Below are 19,027 nucleotides of genomic sequence, written 5' to 3' on the forward strand. Positions count from 1 at the left end.
TGAACAGTCGTGTCTCTCAAGTTATTCAAATGCTTTGCATTTAAAATAAAGCAAAACGTATTTCGATTACATATTTCACATTACATCACATCTAACGCAACATCATTTGATGAAATTTTTCAAGCTGGCAAGAAGCAATATGTCTATGATCATGTCTATTGCAATTTTTTTCTTATTAATCGCTACATTCCTCAACGAAGAGGTTCAATCTCATTCTCACTCTCACAGTAAAGTGGAGGGACGATGTTTGCCTGGAGCAAAACACAAGTCGGAACCTTCACCTGAAGATGACTCGTACCAAGCATGTCTCTTGTTCAAAAACAGCTCTTGTTGTACGTCGGAGTTTACAAATCAGTTAGCTGTAGAGAATGTTCAAAGAATTGGAAACTTTTCATGGACATTATGTGGAAATCTTAGCAAAAGATGTCAAGAATACATGATTGGTGTCGAGTGTTTCTACAGCTGCTCGCCTTACGTTGGACTGTGGGCTGATCCAAATTATAATTCGTCGTTTAACAATGCACCGGTTTGCTCAAGTTACTGTGATGAATGGTTTGATGCTTGTAAAGATGACATGACTTGTGCTAAAGATTGGATTTTTGGCTTCAACTTCACTAAAGACGGACATAACCAATGCAAACAAAATTGCACAACGTTCAAAGATTTCTACAAAAATGGAACGGAACTTTGCAATACGATGTGGCATGATTCGTTCAGATATGTTGATGAAACAAAGCATCCTGATCGCTGTCTGCATTTTCGATACAACACTTCTCATGACCCAAACATAGACGTTGTGGAACGGATTTTTAACATGCCCGGTGCTTCTACCATGATTCCCCACGCTTCTTCTACAACGATCTACCAAGCCTTTCTTACCATGAGCATGACAACACCTAGTAGCACTAACACTGCAACTGGCCTACTAATGATGTCCCAATACTCTCCTACCATGAACATGACAACACACAGTACCACTAACACTGCAACTGGCTTACACTGTCTGTATGGACTAGGGTTAAACTTATTTTTTTCGTTTGTGTATACTGTCATGATTTAAACATTGATCACATAAATTTCTTGAAACGATTTTTTTTTCTTATAGTTCATTATATTTAACACGCAATCACTTTAACACTTCTATTTCATTGTGTTTCAATTCACAACTTGTGAGATTTTTTAATTATGGAGCAAGCGAACACTAACCTTAACCCAAGAAATAACATTTACTGATAATGAATGAAACTTTATAGGGAGTTTAATATTGATATTGATTTCCAACTTTCTGGAATGATGTACTTTTATTGTATTGCACAAGTTATGTAAGAAAATATTCTAATCATGAACCTTTTTTTTATTTCTCAACTAAAAATAAAACACTACAATGTATATCGTGTCGAGTAAATTTGTATAAGTTGATGCCTATGTCAAATAACTGAACTTCTTTCAGCCACATGACTCTGTGTAATAAATATCTTTTGAGCTCGAAGGGATGACACAATGTAATGTCTGTCACGTAAAAATATTCTATTGCATCATTAATGCCTATCTATATTCTACGGCATGGCTATATGCTGAAAAGATAAACATCTTTTGATGAAAGAGATGACACGATATATAAACACATGCTATTGCGTCATTCATGCATATCAAATTTTCCCCCGCATGGTGTAACGATGACCTCTTTGAAATTCTGCTTCTTCTTTGCTCTAGTCATTCTTTCCTGCTGTAGTTTTGGCGAGAAACAAGATAGAAGGAGTTTGTCTTCGTGGACCGAAACACAAGCAAAACCTTCACCTGAAGATGACTCGTATAAAGCATGTCACGTTTTAAGAACAGCTCTTGTTGTACGTCGGGTTTACAAATCAATTAGCTGTAGCGAATGTTCAAAGAGTTGGAAACTTTTCATGGACATTATGTGGAAATCTTAGCAAAAGATGTCAAGAATACATGATTGGTGTCGAGTGCTTCTATAGCTGCTCGCCTTACGTTGGACGGTGGGCTGATCCAAAATATGATTCGGCATTTAAGAACGCACCGGTTTGCTCAAGTTACTGTGATGAATGGTTTGATGCTTGTAAAGATGACATGACTTGTGCTAAAAATTGGGTTTTTGGCTTCAACTTCACTAAAGACGGACACAATCAATGCAAACAAAATTGCACAACGTTCAAAGATTTCTACAAAAATGGAACGGAACTTTGCAATACAATGTGGCATAAATCGTTCAAATATGTTGATGAAACCAAACACAAAGACAGATGCCTGCATTTCCGATATGGCAAATATTTTAACCCAAATAAGGCTGTTGTAGAAAAAATATTTGGGCGAACAACGTCTCCCAGAGGGAACGCAGAAATAATTGTTTTGTGTTTAGGCATAGCTCTACCTTTACTGTCACCGTTTCTTTGGTGAACACATTTAGCACACTTAAGGCAGTGTGGCTTCCTCATCCATCTTTTTCTTTTGTGAAAAGTAAAATCCCTAAAGCTGTATTAGCAAGTACATCATTTGAAAATTTCATGTATGATATTGTAATGCAAATAAAAGTGTGTTGCTGTCATTAATCTTTCAGTTTTCGTTTTATAAAACAGGTTTGATGTTGAATCTTGCGCATAAATTTAGTGCTAGCTGACAACAGAAAATATTTTATTTTTGTTGTGTTTTGCGACCTTGTCACTCATATTTTTCAGTGTTTTGGCACTTTTTTCGGGACATAAATGCGTTAGTGAATAGTAGTATTTGTAATTTATTGAAAGAGCTTCCCAAGAAAGATTAATTTTGTGTTCTTACCAGCTGCATCTCACATTACGCAAATTTCTTTACTGAATGTATTATGCACCACGCCATATCCACGCATTATCCGCGCAACCCACGCACCTAACACTCCATTATCGTATATACACGAGATCAGTGAACAAAGCAAGTGACGTGTCAAACACGTGATATTTTGTATAATTTATGTGAGCTCCTTCATCGAGCACAAGGGGGAAGACTTGTATGCGAAGCGTTTTATCGAAAAAAATCTTTGGAAATGAGTCGCGATAGTGATGCTAGAGTTTTTCTTGGCCGTTTGCCGTATCGCATTCGAGAGAATGACATTGAGCGATTTTTTAAAGGCTACGGGAGGATTAAAGATATCAATATAAAAACTGGCTTCGCTTTCATTGTGAGTATAAGGTCTACGTTTAGCATTTTCCTTTCCTTAGCTTTAACGGCGTACAATTTAATTTCGAAGCTGTTCGTAGGCCGGTAGGAGTATGTTCAATTCTGTGTGTTGGTTGACACGATATTTGTGCTGGAAAACTTTCTTATACATTGAGTTAAAAATTAAAATATTCATCAACTGGCGACGCCAAGAACCCAGATGTCTTTTACTCTGCTCTTGTCGAAGTGTATATTTTACATCTGAACAGGCATTTGAAGATTATCGCGATGCTGATGATGCTGTACATGACTTGAACAATAAAGATCTTTTGGGAGAAAGGTATTCTATTTGTAATTGAAGTACAAATACTTTGAAAGTATTTTTTAAAAGTTCGTGTTGTTGAAAATATCTTCCTCATCATCAGGGTTACAGTTGAACATGCCAAGCCTGATAGGTCTCGATACAGAGGCGGTGGTGGTGGCAGCTATGAAAGACGAGACTATGACCGTCGTGGTGGTGGTAGCAGTTACAGAGACAGGTTAGGGCTTTGTAGATTGACTAGATTAAAAATTAGGAGTTGAACTCCTCATTCAACTCTATCAATTCTAACATCTATAGGATTTTCTAAAATGTAATAATTTTAAAGTACAATCAGGGTTAAATTAGTAAAGAATACAACACCTGGGCAACTTTAGGGCTTTAGGCTGTCAAAAATTATGTTTTAAACTTTGTTTTCCTATGATTGTTCTTAAAGCAGGTACGGTGCCCCTTATAACACCGAATGGCGTGTAGTTGTAGACAATCTCTCAACTCGAGCTGGATGGCAGGTGAGAAAAACCTTAAAACTTTGTGCTTGTAATCTTTTTGCGGAAATCATTGTGTTGCACTGTAAATATAGTTTTGCTCATGGAATTTTTCGTCACGGTGTTTCTATTTTACAGGAGAACAATTAACATTTCCCCTTGAATTTTGCTTGTTTTGTGAACGAAAATGGAAGGGCAAGGCAATTTTTCCAGAAACATGTTCGCACTGCTTTCCCCTTTGATCATATATCCGCCTATCAAGAGCGACCAATCCATTTTTTAAAATGACAGGTTTCATTTTTATGTCAAATAGGTGTACTCTCTTATGTATTGGTCTCGTGGCTTGATCTAAGCTAATAGGTCGAGAGATCATCGCTTGTTTGGGCATTATTTAATTTACAATGCTTGGTTGCTATACAATGGTATTCATCATATATCTCCATTGGCTAACTCTCCTTGGAGATCCCATTTGTAGTTTGGCCAATGATAGTATTCTTTAATGCATTGTGGCTGGCTGCTATCTGCCACAAGGATATAATTGGTAAACACTCATGGCTTGGTGTCTTGGCACGTTCTTTCACTTAATGGCATGCTGTAGTTTAGTATCTGGTTTTGGCAAATGCGTGCAGATTCAATTGGTTTCCCTCCATATTGTTATTCAATACCATTCTTAATATATATTTATTTTTGTAGAAAGGTAAGAACACTGGTAATGCCATATTTCGGCCAACTTCAGGGGCAAAAACTCTTCCAATTGAGCAACTGTTTTATTGACGAAAAGCCATGTTCTTTCCATAAAAATTTCATTGGGTTTTGAAACATAAGATTATTACATGTCATTACCTAAAGTGTTACTGCGTTAAAAGAGTTGTTCATTTCAACTACGCTTTCAGTTTTATGGCAAACTTTATTAGGACAAGTTTGTTCACATTTCTTTCCCATCGCATAGTCATAAATTTTTTCCTGTTTTGCAATCAAAGCCATGATTGTGGCCCAATCATACATGATTGTGTTGAAATGTGTGGCTGCAGGGTTTGTACAGCTGTTTTTCCAGGTTCTTCCATTGGGAAAGGAAGCAATGTTTAATATAGTGAATAACATATGTGTCTGCCATTATAGGATTTGAAGGACTACATGCGGCGGGTGAGGTGACCTTCACACAATGTCACAAAGATCGTGCTGGCCAAGGGTATGTATGTACTTGTCTTGTGGCTCTTTCTGCAACTTTGAGTTGGATTGAGAATGGGCTTAATAGATCGATTGACAGTTCACAATGTACTAGGCATGATCTTTGTAATGTGAACGTTTTTATTTCAGTGTTGTTGATTTTGCCTGCGAAGAAGATATGAAGAAAGCTATAAAGAAACTTGATGGAACTGAACTTATGGGAAGGAAGATTCGCCTATCTGAGGTAAATGTTCTTTAAAAGTTTTAACTTGCTGCCCTCTGATTTTATAACATAAGATTCTCTATCATTTTACTTGTATATTAGAAAAATTGTGTATTTCAATGTAACTTTATATCATATGTACCTGCTAACATATAGCATTTGTATTTTTTAAATATGTACTTGTATAGTTATAGTATGAAAATCGTGCGATACCTGTTTGACATTCTTATCTAAACCTTTTTATACGAAAAGAGCGCGATTTAAGGGAATGTGGAATGAAACTGACTCAAAGCGTGATATTTTAATCGTCATGTCAATAGACTGACCAACTAAATACTCAAATTGGATAAACGTGTGATGTATTTTCAGGGTCACAGTGTCAGCGGTGGTGGCCGTAGGCGCTCAAGATCTCGATCTCCTCGAAGGTGTGACATGATATTAACACAGAATAATGATTATACAGAAGGGTCACTAGGTGTACAACGCGTCCTCGTGTCGGCCATTACTCCAGCCGGGGGCCGGTTGCACGAAGCCTGGATAACGTTATCCACTGGATAGCAAATTTTTTGAACGTTCATAAAATCTCTCATAACAGAAAAATATACGATTTGAGCTTTACAACCGCTAAAATACGCAGCACGATATGCGCGAGGACAAAAACATCAGGGTTTCCGACACGAGTGACTCTTCTGTATATTCTTATTCTGTGATATTAATAAAAGTGTTTTGTTTTACTATAATGTAAATGATAACATAAATCTTAATTTTAGGGCATCTCGCTCCCCTCGTCGCAGCGCTTCGCGTTCTCCTCGACGTTCTCGTTCTCAGTCTCCACGCCGTCAATCTAGATCTCCTTCACCCAATAATCGTGCATCGCCTCGTCGCTCTGCATCCCCCGTGGAACGTGACGAGGCTTGAATTGTTTCTACTACTTATTGTGTATAAAAACTGCCCATCCCTGTTTCATTTCTGGGAACTTTCATCAAGTGAAACTACAAATGTCTAAAACTTTAACACTTCTTTGAGAATAATTTTAGTAACTTGAAACTTTTGATTTTGTTTGTCAAATGAATAACGTGTTTAGATATTGTATTGTTTTATCATCCTGCCGATATTAAAGATTTGATGAGTATTTTTGGACGCTGAAACTTTCATCCTTTTTGCATAATTTACATATAAATGACGTCATAAAGACTTCACACCACTGATCAGAAGCAGCGGGGACTCGTTAATTCACTAAAATTTTTATGTACTATGGCTTGGTTTAAATGAGTATGACTTTGTTTTGATTTCATATTATTTTTAACGTTAAACATCGCATGGAAACCTCACAACACTATTGCCTGTCTTGAAAGATTGAAGTATGAGCGAGTTGACTGCTGAAGAAGTGAGTTGAATGATTTCGTGCTGAATTTATCGAATTTTCCGTGTGTAAAAATTATACGTTAGTTTGATTTTAAAAACAGTACTATCATTTGTGAAAGGTGATGTGTCATGTCAGGAATAAACACCATGTGCTTGTGTTTGGGCCTTTATGGCGCATTAGACTCTGTAGCCGCACTTTCAAGATCGCAATCAGCTTTTTAATTATGGTTCTCAAAGAGAAATTTTGATGATTGTTAAGAACACGGTCGTCTGTCTTCCTTCAAAATAATGGAACCCAAAGCATAGCACATCACTTTTTTTTTACTCCATTAAATGAATATTCAAATGTTATTCCACTGGTTTATACTATTTTCAACTAGAGGGACTGTCATCAAGCCCTTTTTTTATTTTCTCTAGATTCGACAGCGCCGTCTCGCCCGACTGTCGATGAGTCCACAGTCTACCAGTCAGGCTCCCTCTACTTCTACAGCCCACACTAGTCCATCACCATCAGTTGATATCCCTTCTTATGGTACCAGTCCAAGTACAGGTTTCTTAATGGATGTTTCTCCATCAAGTATGGTTTGATTTTTAATTTTGATATGTTGTCATTTGAAACAGTACAAAACTTTGTTACTGAAAGTGGATGACTTGAATGAACTTGTATCTAAGACAATTTCATTTTGTGGTTTTGTATTGTTTCACATTTGCATTCTTGATTGACTTTCAAAATTACTACATTTTTTTAATTTTTTCAAAAGAGTCGTTCTCTTCTTTTGAAAACCAGGAAATATTTCCATCATAAACAAGAAAGGCGGAGGCTCTCTAAGTTCTCTTGATAGTGGTTTTGACTCGCAGTCGATGAATGTGGATGATCATATGAACGAGGGAATGCTTAGTGATAAATGTGGTAAAAGATTGCCACGCAATGCTCCTTCGACATCACCAGATTTGTTGCAAGCTGTTAAAAAGAGTCGAGAGAATTTTGAGGTAGAAACGATTTCTATCAGTTAATTACAAATATTTAAGGTTTGGTTGGTTAAAACCCAGTTGTCTAAACCATAGCTTCGAAGAATTGGCTTTTGTACCTGTTTTATTACTCAATTATACACTCATGCAAGATGAATGTGTTTTTGATTCTTTGAGTCAATGCCAAAAGAAAATTATATTTAAGAGCTAACTGCATTTCCTTCAGTAACAAAAGTTCATTTGTGAGAAAATATGTACTATTTGTAGCAATAACTTTTTGATATTATTCACCAAAATCCTTTGTTTCGATTTGGTCTCCTCTAAGCAGACGTAATTTATCTTCTCCTTCATGCCTGTTGACATGCTCTTTTGTATTGGATAGCTGAAAAAATTACAGTTAGCTCTTTGCAGTCTAAAATAGCAGCACAAACTAGCTAGGCTAATGCTTGTTCTTTAATTATTCAAAGCCAATTGCTCAGAGGTTCTGGTCTTTAAACTTTGCACAGTTTTATAATATTGTGCATAAGCTCTTTTGAACACAGTTTTCAGTTAGCTTTGAAAGACACTTGCTGTCTGATATGTATGTTCTCATTACCACTAACGAGTTGTTATTACCATGATGTATTGCTCAGGGACCACCTGTTGTAGACGAGCTATTGATCAATGCCATTACACAAATATTTGATGTATCTTTCGAGGTATGCAGTTTTCTCTTTCTCGTTTTTTTTTACATTATTTGTTAATGGCCACTTATTATGGTAATATTTGTTTCACAGGAACAGCAAACTAAGTTTGCTAAAAGTACGTGTACATTTCTTCCTGAAATGGCTGAGAATTTGCGTAAGAAATCTTTGAAAGGTTGGTGAGCTTCTGTTTTAGAAAGTTATTTTTCCATGCAGTCACGTTATTTAAGAGAGAAATATATCAAGCATCCTATGATTGCTGAAGTCATTGCGTTTCGAAAGTGTGTTTCCTTTAATTGAAGACTTGTCTTTTCATTCTTGCAACACTGTTCTTGATACAACACTTATGTGTAACTCGTACGAAACATTCTACGAAACCTTGGATTAGTATAAGCGCATTTTTATATGAATATGAAAATACATTATAATCAATGGAAGAACCTATCTTATCTGCTATTCACTGTTCCCTGCTTGTAATACTTCCAAGTTATTGTACCATTAATTTCGTTCATTTCTTAAGTAAAGCTTTTATTGCGAATATTGCAATAATATGAATTGCCATTTATAAGATATATTGTAGTGAAAAAACGCAACGCGCGACATCTTCCGAATATAGTGATAAAGCTCTCGTTATTTAAACTTCAGCAATGTTGGCGGATGTCGAAGTATTTATCAGTGATGTTTTGATGGAAAGAATGTTAATCGAGAAGTATGGTAATCATAGTGAAAGCATGTCTTGTGATATGGACGATTTCACGTCGAAAGAAGAAAAGGAAGACCATGTCGAAAAGATTTTTATTTATTTGATGGAATCTTACGGCAGAGTTGGCAAGATTGATAAAGAATACGTTCAGGTAAATGGTATTTTGAATGGATAACTTATAACTATATTTGAAACTTGGTGAAATTTGAATCAAGAAATGGTATCTTTTATGATGACGGAACTGTCGGATTTGGTTGAAGAATGTCCGTTGAAAGTATTGAACTTATGGCCTGAGCGTGTTAGCAAATTTGTATGTTTATGTGTTCATGTTTTACTGCGTTTTGTGTCTAGTTTAAATTTTATGAATAACTGACCAATTAAGTTGCAAAAAAATCAGTTATCATTACCTTTGCCAAAGACTTGACGTCAGAGCTTGGCAAAGTTACGTAATTGCATGTGAATCTGCATTTCAAAATAGCCAAAAGACAAGGAAAGATATTTTGATATGTTGAATGAAGCCAAAACTTTATCATTGAGATATATCTACATTGCTCTGTTGGAAAGGTAAGTTTTCCAACCTCATAAGCGGGTATTTCTTATACATTTGAATTATTCATTTAAGTGCTGTCTTCATTCTCAAAGACGTCGATTTCCCCATGTTTTTAATACCTGTGAATTCCTCTCAATATTTTTTATCAGCAGATCTATACTGGCTCCCAGTCCTCTGATGCGTTTCTTGCTCGAGGACAAGGCGAAACAACCCTCGGGTTTTCTTGCCGAACTCGTTACGACATTAGCCGACGATAGTGCAGCTCTGGAATCAGTGTTTGCCCCTGTACTTCTGGGTCTTGCCGAAAGAATAAAAAATTGTTCATTGGCTGATAAATCTTACAAATATCCATTAGAAGCGATGGCTCAACTCTGTGAAATACGTAAGGAGTCTCCATCAAACAGACCGATTTGTGATCTGGTGAGTAATATTGTTATTTTGCAAGCATTAAGTTCATTTAAGTGCGTTCAACTTTGTCTCTCCCTCGTCTATTGCTATTCTTCAAACACGTGGCAAAACACGTGCCCACATCTCTTTTGCTCTTTTTATTATTCCCCCTTTCCTATGAATCTTCCATTGTCTTTTTTTCTGTCGTTTTTTTTTCATTCCTGTCTTCCTACCATCGCTCTTTTCTTTCATCACTTTGCTCCATTGCCTTACAACTATTTATCTTTGCAGATGATTGTCTCAACATAAAATATGACGTTATTACTTATGAATCGATTGTTTCCACTTTAGATGGTTAAACTTCCTTCGTGGCTGCCATCGTCATTTTCTGATGCCAGTGGTAGAGAACTTCAAAGACTTTCTCTTCTCGGGCCGTTCTTTAGTCTCTCAGTTTTTGCTGAAGACTCGGTATATAACTCTTCGAGTCACCTAGCATGATATTATTTTTTTTATAAACATATTGCTTGTACGTCAGGTCTTTTTTGATTTCAGGAAGAAATAGCTAAAAAATATTTTTACAAAACGAAGCTGAGAAGGGATGCAATAGCTCTGAGTACCAATCAACTAAGACATTCACTTCATGAAGTTCAAGTAAGTTTTACTTTATTTAATCAACGTACTTTTTTTACTACGACTCCTTCACTAACGCTTTCTGTTGTCTACACCAGGGACAACTCTTTAAAATTATCCATGGTCTTCTGGTATCTGTTTCGAGCCGTGAAAAAACATTGCAATTTATCGCCCAAGTTTTAGACAGAAATCAAAAACGCTCTCATATGCAGGTATATGTACAATCATGTTAAGAAAAAAATCACCAGTACATGGGATTTGAGTCTGCTTTATGTTGTTATTTTATGATCACAGCAAGCAACTACATCTTTAATTAAGCTGCAGACATGCGCGCTAACATTAACCCTTGAATGCTGTGGTCAGTTAAGCAAAAACGAGTTTAGATAAAAGGCGTTTTATTATTGTGAGTTAGAAAACGTCGGAAAGGTGTGTACATGTATAAGGAAATATTGAAACATGGTCCAGCTAAGCAAACAATCTATATTGAAACAGACATGAATTGAACTCGCGAAGCTGTTGTCACATCACATCAAATAGACATTGCACATCCATACTCATTTGTTAAAATTTATACTTTACTAAAGCGACATTGTACTAGCTCTATATGTCGCAGGAATGTCTTAGATAATGTCCATGCTTTTTATTAACACCAGGGCATAGCACTGGCCTTTTATATCTACTAAACTATTCAATTTGTTGTTTTGTCAGAGTATTTATAGTATTTGTTTTCTAATCTCTTGAAAAAACTGTGCACTATCTTTGGATTACTAGTGTTAAATGTTATCATCATAAAAGCTTTTTAAGCTATGGACTCTATTCCAGCATTAAATGATGCATCGGAAACGGTAGTCCTTGTTTTCTTGGACGCCCAGATGGTTTGCTCATATTACATGAAACAGTAAATCATAAGAAATGTGTAAAACGTGCTGAAGGTTAGCTCAATTATAAGTAAAAGAAAAAGACCGAAGTTGTTTGAGACAATGCTATCCATTGATATATATCCCTGGATTATATTTGTAGAACTTTTGTAAACAAAAGAAAAATTTTGAAAAACAAAAAATCTCATTTTCGGTCCATGCCGCACGTCTCTCGATACCCTGAGATAGTTGAGCACTAGAGGGTCCCATGTTAATTAAGAGAATGGGATAATCCTTGTTTGCCATGAAGCTCCTGGATGGTTTTCTCGTGATACACGAGAAACAGTAAATGAGAGAGTTAAATCAGAAAGATATAAACCAATAAAAATTGTATAAAACATGTTTAAGATTGTCTTAATTTATAAGTGTCAGAAAAAAGGCACAGTGTCAGAAGAAGTTAATTGAAACATTGTTTGGTTTATTTTGTAAACAAAAAGATAAAATTCGAAAGCAAAAAACCCCGTTTTCGGGCCATGCTTCCCGATACCTTCTTATATGTAAGGCACTAGAACGCCGCATGTTAACGTTTCGGTAGGAGATTTCAGCCCCTCCACGCTATCCTACTTGGGAGATGCCAATAGCAAGCTTCCGCCCATCAGACCCTGAGATCACCTACGATAGGCTTTGCTCAAGGTACGCAGGGAGAGTGCGGTCGCCACCGAAGTGTGGGCCCCTAAGCCACTGCATACTATATCGCACCCAGCTTCCACTGCTAGTTGACATCTACTATATGAAGTTTTAGCTTTATATATATATATATACACAAATTCCAAGGCTTACGAGAATTGTGGTATGATTGACATCGTTACTGCGCATGCCCAGATAATTTCTTTGATAATAAGCGAGTAAGAGAGCTAATTGCCACAAATGTGGTGCAAGTACATATGCACTAGTGCAAGTTAGTCGTTGCCATGACTACGAACAATTATTCGAGTGGACTGCGCATGCGCTCAAGCATGCGCAGATGATTTCTCTATTAAATTGTTACTAAGCATGCTATTTACATCGAAATCGGTGCTAGTAGATGCATTTGGTCGTAGTCATGACCTTGAACTTAGGCATTTGGTTAAATCGACTGCGCATACTCAATCAAACTGCGCATGCGCAGATGATTTCTTTATTAAATTGATACTAAGCGAGCTATTTACTCCAAAATTGGGGCTAGTAGATCTAGTTGGTCGTTGTCTTGACTATGAACTTGTGAAATTGGTCAAGCGGAATGTGCATGCTCGACTGCGCATGCTCAGATGATTTCTCCGATAATTTGAGACTAAACAGCTATTTACTTCAAAAATAGTGCAAGCTCATCCAGTTGGTCATTGCCTTTACTGTGAATTCAAACAATTGGTAAAACAGAATGCGCTTGCTCGATTGGACTGCGCATGCCCGGATAATTTCTCTCATAATTTGTGACTATTGTGACTAGTGAGCTATTTATTTCGAAAGTAGTGCAAGCTCATCCAGTTCGTCATTTAGATGATTTACCTAGTACTTTATGATCGAGCGAAGTAGTCACTCCCAAGAAATGCAAGGAGATCCAGTCGATTGGCATGAAATCATAACTTTAGATGGTGAAGTGGAATGCGCGAGTATTCAGTCATATATTATTGCCATGTTGTCATTTTTCTTTACCTTCTCTCTATCATTGCATTTTCTAACTCGTTACCTCAATGACTGTTATCGACTTGGCGTGACCCCAACATGTGTAAAAACAAAATAGTCAATACGCAACCATAGATATTACATCGTGAACGAAAAGAAATTTTTTTACCTAAACCGTGAACAAGACAACAAGTGGTTATTTGGGTTATTTGCTTATGAGAGGTTTTATTAAAGATGTTTTGATGACTGATATAATTACGAGTCAAACGGCAGTGTTTTTTTGAAAATTTGTACTATCGTCGTATCGCTAAGAACTGTATTATTATGATGTACTATAGAGCCTTCCACATACCAACTTTCATTAATGTGCACAACGCTTAGGTTAGCACCGACATCTGCTTCAGTATTAAAGACAACCATGTGTCTAGTTGCATCATGCAAAGACCCCTCCCCCATCTTGAAAAGTGATTTTTTCTGTTAGTCTTTGTGTTTTTACACTTACTTTCTTTGCCCTTTTAACGAATCAGATAACGTTTGCATAATAAATCTCGAATGATTTTTCTAGACTGATGACACCAAACACTCCACCAATGGATTTATGATAAATTTTCTCTCTGTTTTGCAAACACTGTGTCACAAGGTTACCTTAGATAAGGTTAGTGCTCTGAGGTTAATAATGTGATTATGATTTTATTATGAATATAAATAATTGCATATTTGCAATGTTTCCCCATACTTTGATACAGTTTTTATTATTTCTTATGTACGAGTGTTTTCATTTCGAATCAACGTTCTGTGTTTAAGAGTCAAGGTTTTTTTTCACTCATCAATGAAATAATGTTTATTGTCGATAACGAAGTGTTTCCTTGCACCTTATTCTCCAAGCATGCGCATTCCGCATTAATTATTTCATGGGGGAATGGTGTTGTCAATGAGGTTGGAATTACCCTTGATTTTAGATCAATCATTACTACCTGCATCATCCGAAATGTCGCATCGACATTTCTCAACACACACGAATGAATGGAACTTTGGATGAAATTAAAAAATGGAGAGACGAACTCGGTGAGACTTGGCTGCACATCACGTGATTCAAATTCGAATAATCGTGTAGTTGTAAAATAACATGAAACTCATTCTTTTCAAGGTTCCAAAATGAAGTTGGATGTAGTGAAATTTCCAACAGAATGCTATTTCTTATGCTTCCAATGTCATCATTTGTCCGTCATGCCTTGTCTTCATCAGTACTCGAAGACGTGGAGGACCCTTAGGGATATGACGAAGATGATCGAAGAACTTGAAGGACGTGAAAGTGAATGGAAAGATACGCCAATGGCAGCGAGAAATAAACTGCTTTTAAAAAAGTGGAAAGAAAGAATAAATGTAAAGGAAGAAAACATCAATGTGTTTGAACATATGCTGTGTTTCTTGCTTATCTTTCTATATTTCTTTAACTTGTAATTTTGCGTTTTCGTGTTCCAAATGAATTTGTTATATTTCAGAAACTGATGGACTCTAAAGTGTGCTCAGATGTCGTACTTCTCGATTCGGACTTCCTTCTTAATTGTCTCAGATACTACAGTTCCACTGCCGAATGGATTGTGATGTTGATGAGAAATTTTGAACACAGGTAAGTCTTACACTTTAACCTTTTTCAAAAAAAAAAACAATGCAAATATTCAAGCAGCTGTTGTTATTTTTATCAATGTACGTTGCATGGAAAATCGTAGAAGATATAATTTTGACGTTTTTTAGCCCTTTGGAGCTGCCTTTGAAAACAGAAGTTCCGAAACTGTTTGCAGCCTTGCCTGAATACTTCATTGAAGATATCGCTGATTTTCTTACGTTTATAAACGTGTAAGTAGACAAACTTGACCATCGAAATCTTGCGAACAATTGATTTATTTGTATAAATGGAGAAATTTGCCTGAGTTCGACCATATTTTTAATGTAATTCGTGTGTTGTGTGTCATAGCCATGGTACGGAAAATGTTGAAGATGCTTCGCTGAGAAACATTGTTATGTTAATGATTATGGTTATCTGTACACCATCGTATTTGTCTAATCCTTATCTAACGGCAAAGCTTATAGAGGTTTGTGAACCAGAAAAATAAATTTCTAAACACCTTGAGTTTTTTCATGAAATGATTGAAGCAGCATTCATTTAAAGTGAGCGCGTGATGTACGCTTTAGTATTTGTCACAGCTACTTTTCTTTATTTAGTTTTCTATTTATTTTAGGTGATATTTATTGGTATACTGGTGAATCAGCCTCAACCTTGTCCTTGGGTGGAAATGTTACAATATGACGTTGTGTGTCAAGATGTGCTCGCCCCAGCTCTTATGATGTTCTACACAAGTGAGCCTTCTGTCTTGAGATATATGAAAACCGAGTCACTTTATTTGTACACAATGTATAACCACTCATCGGAAATTGTATCCGAGGAAAACTTTTTTGTTGCAAAACTTTCATGTGCATGATTTCGAACTTGCGTTCTGTTTTTTTTGGTATCATTGTCATGCAACGGTGTTTTTCCTTTTTGTCGGTAATTTAAAGAAGGCATCGAAGAAGCTTTTAATAACGATTGAATTATGATACATAGTTAACGAAAACAAGCATATTATCTTTTCTCGTGCAGTAAGCTTTCCATAATTCCAATAATAATTTACACTGGACTAAAAACTCTGATATTCTGTATCTTTGCCATATAGATGTCGAATCAACGGGCTCGTCTAACGAATTCTACGACAAGTTCAGTATTCGTCATCACATCTCGGTGATCTTGAAGGAATTATGGAAAATGCTTCATCACAAAAACGCCATTTTGAAACACAGTTCTTCAAAAGATTTCATACGGTTTGTGAACATGTTGATAAACGATACGACATTCCTACTGGACGAGTCGTTGAATTGTCTTAAGTCCATTAACGAAGTACAGCAACTGATGAAAAACCGATCTGAATGGGAAGCCTTGTCCAGGGTTAGTGTGTTAATATGATCGTTCTTGTTTCTCTTAAAGATACGCTTTTCCTTGTTATCAATGTAGTTACACCATCTAAATTATCCCTTTTTACTCGTAGGAATCTCGAACTGCTCATCAACGTCAACTCGCGAGCAATGAACGACAATGTAAATCATATTTGACTTTTGCCAATGAAACTGTTGAAATGATGCATTATCTAACTAAAGATGCAACAGAACCTTTTCTCAAAGAGGTAAAATTATCTCTCGTCGTGTTTTTACAAAAATATCATGTCCAAATTATGAAATGATTTAAAAATATCGATTTTTCACATTTTTTGAGTGAAATTGATTAGGTTGTTTTATGTTTCCTTTTGGGAAAATAATCACGAGAAGTGGAAGCTTAAACTTTTATACGTATTGAATTTAAACATGTAGGAACTACGAGATAGATTGGCTGCGATGCTCAATTATAATCTTACCCAGCTCTGTGGACCTAAATGCCGAAATTTGAAGGTATCATAAACTTGTGCTATTGGGAGGTTTGTCTTGTTTTTTACTTGCTTCTTATGTTTTATCTAGGTTGAGGATCCCACCAAATATCATTTCGATCCAAAGATGCTGCTAGATCGTATCACTGACATTTACCTACATTTGGATTGCGCTGAATTCATTGAAGCTCTAGCTGCTGACGAGGTGATCCACATAATTTGGTCATGTTTCTAGCAATAAGTGACACGTTATGTTCATGTTCCAAGAAAAAAGTGACACGTGATGGTCATGTTTCTAGCAATAAGTGACACGTTATGGTCATGTTTCTAGCAATAAGTGACACGTGATGTTCATGTTTCTAGCAATAAGTGACACGTTATGGTCATGTTTCTAGCAACAAGTGACACGTTATGTTCATGCTTCTAGCAATAAGGGACACGTTATGTTCATGTTTCTAGCAATAAGTGACACGTTATGGTCATGTTTCTAGCAATAAATGACACGTGATGTTCATGTTTCTAACAACAAGTGACACGTGATGTTCATGTTTCTAGCAATAAATGACACGTTATGTTCATGTTTCTAGCAATAAATGACACGTTATGTTCATGTTTCTAGCAATAAGTGACACGTTATGTTCATGTTTCTAGCAACAAGTGACACGCTATGTTCATGTTTCTAGCAATAAGTGACACGTTATGTTCATGTTTCTAGCAACAAGTGACACGTTATGTTCATGTTTCTAGCAACAAGTGACACGTTATGGTCATGTTTCTAGCAACAAGTGACACGTTATGGTCATGTTTCTAGCAACAAATGACGTTATGGTCATGTTTCTAGCAATAAGTGACACGTTATGGTCATGTTTCTAGCATCAAGTGACACGTTATGTTCATGTTTCTAGCAATAAGTGACATGTTATGGTCATGTTTCTAGCAATAAGTGACACGTGATGTTCATGTTTCTGCAATAAGTGACACGTTATGTTCATGTTTCTAGCAATAAGTGACATGTTATGGTCATGTTTCTAGCAATAAGTGACACGTGATGTTCATGTTTCTAGCAATAAGTGACACGTGATGTTCATGTTTCTAGCAATAAGTGACACGTTATGGTCATGTTTCTAGCAATAAGTGACACGTGATGTTCATGTTTCTAGCAATAAGTGACACGTGATGTTCGTGTTTCTAGCAATAAGTGACGCGTTATGGTCATGTTTCTAGCAATAAGTGACGTGATGTTCATGTTTCTAGCAATAAGTGACACGTGATGTTCATGTTTCTAGCAATAAGTGCCACGTTATGTTCATGTTTCTAGCAATGAGTGACACGTTATGTTCATGTTCCTAGAAATAAGTGACACGTGATGTTCATGTTCCTAGCAATAAGTGACACGTGATGTTCATGTTCCTAGCAATAAGTGACACGTGATGTTCATGTTCCTAGCAATAAGTGACACGTGTTTTTGCATTTCTTTTCAGCGCTCCTACAAAAATGAATTATTTGTCCTGGCGACTAAATATTTGAGAAAGGCCAACTTAAAAACTGAGGTACGAAATATATTTGCACTCATATATAACTTCCTTGGAAGGATGGACTGTCTTTTCTTGGTGAAGAGGTCTGACTATGTGACAATGGTCCAAGTTGACAATGGTCATACAGAATTAAACAATGTATACCTTTTTTAAGGCGGAGTTGAGTAGATTCTTAATGATGTCGGAAAATGTAGAAAAGAAAAAGAAGGAGAATGCCCAAAAAGACGAAGATTTTGGAGATGCGCCTGACGAGTTTATGGATCCATTAATGAACACGTTAATGACTGAGCCAGTGCTTCTTCCAACCAGTGGTAATATCATGGACAGAGCGGTGATCACGCCATTTGCTCAACTCTTCTACTGATCCTTTCAACAGAAGTCCTTTATCGATTGAGCAATTAGTACCAGGTAAGCGATGTTTTACTATTGTTGTAATGCTTCTTTTATCTCCTTTGCTAAGGACGTAGGGTACATGCATGTACCTTCAACGGTATCTCCGTGGTTTAGAGTTGGTATTGCATCGGTGATGGGTGAATAATAGGTGATTTCTCGACATTTTTTAGTGGGCGAATTAAAGGAACAAATACAAAAATGGATTGAAACAAAGTCACGATCAAGAAATGATCGAAGCGAGTTGTAAATTGTCTAGGATTTAGGTTTGTTTGAATCTTTCGGTTTTTCGTTGTTTATTTCTCGTGTGTATGCGTGCAAAGGATAGTTTTATCCCTCATGAATTCTTAATAACAACAACTTGTAGTTTGAATGTAATGTTGTGTATCCTACAGTTTTCATGTTGTACAGTCTCGATTTCACTATCTCTAATGTCACAACAAATTATAATTCATGCGAATATATCTGTAATGATATATTTTGCCTTCTTTTGTGTTTTAACT

The 19,027-nt window shown here is 36.4% G+C and overlaps 3 protein-coding genes across 3 annotated transcripts; all 3 read left to right on the top strand.

Annotated features, from left to right (window-relative positions):
* The first annotated feature begins 139 nt into the window (after positions 1-139).
* LOC124444510 (riboflavin-binding protein-like) lies at positions 140-1,060 on the top strand. Its single transcript, XM_046995136.1, has one exon. It carries the CDS (start codon positions 140-142, stop codon positions 1,058-1,060), a length of 921 nt encoding a protein of 306 aa, XP_046851092.1.
* Positions 1,061-2,960: 1,900 nt separating this feature from the next.
* Positions 2,961-6,473, top strand: LOC124443877 (serine-arginine protein 55-like). Its single transcript, XM_046994421.1, is given in 9 exon segments — positions 2,961-3,169; positions 3,417-3,487; positions 3,573-3,686; positions 3,906-3,975; positions 5,071-5,089; positions 5,092-5,140; positions 5,269-5,362; positions 5,711-5,766; positions 6,112-6,473. Coding segments are annotated over 9 exon segments (756 nt in total). The 5' UTR covers positions 2,961-3,034; the 3' UTR covers positions 6,260-6,473.
* A 102-nt stretch (positions 6,474-6,575) lies between these two features.
* Positions 6,576-19,000, top strand: LOC124443868 (ubiquitin conjugation factor E4 B-like). The gene is given in 26 exon segments (XM_046994412.1): positions 6,576-6,728; positions 7,124-7,283; positions 7,494-7,696; positions 8,308-8,373; positions 8,452-8,533; positions 9,004-9,212; positions 9,540-9,625; positions 9,764-10,031; positions 10,350-10,466; positions 10,551-10,649; positions 10,727-10,840; positions 13,713-13,802; positions 14,107-14,212; positions 14,295-14,530; positions 14,650-14,777; positions 14,903-15,004; positions 15,123-15,240; positions 15,388-15,505; positions 15,859-16,127; positions 16,228-16,362; positions 16,547-16,624; positions 16,691-16,804; positions 18,081-18,149; positions 18,289-18,470; positions 18,472-18,542; positions 18,698-19,000. Coding segments are annotated over 26 exon segments (3,321 nt in total). The 5' UTR covers positions 6,576-6,704; the 3' UTR covers positions 18,775-19,000.
* Positions 19,001-19,027: the final 27 nt, after the last annotated feature.

This window comes from Xenia sp. Carnegie-2017, unplaced genomic scaffold (genome assembly GCF_021976095.1).
Source record: "Xenia sp. Carnegie-2017 unplaced genomic scaffold, XeniaSp_v1 HiC_scaffold_21, whole genome shotgun sequence".
NCBI lineage: Eukaryota > Metazoa > Cnidaria > Anthozoa > Malacalcyonacea > Xeniidae > Xenia > Xenia sp. Carnegie-2017.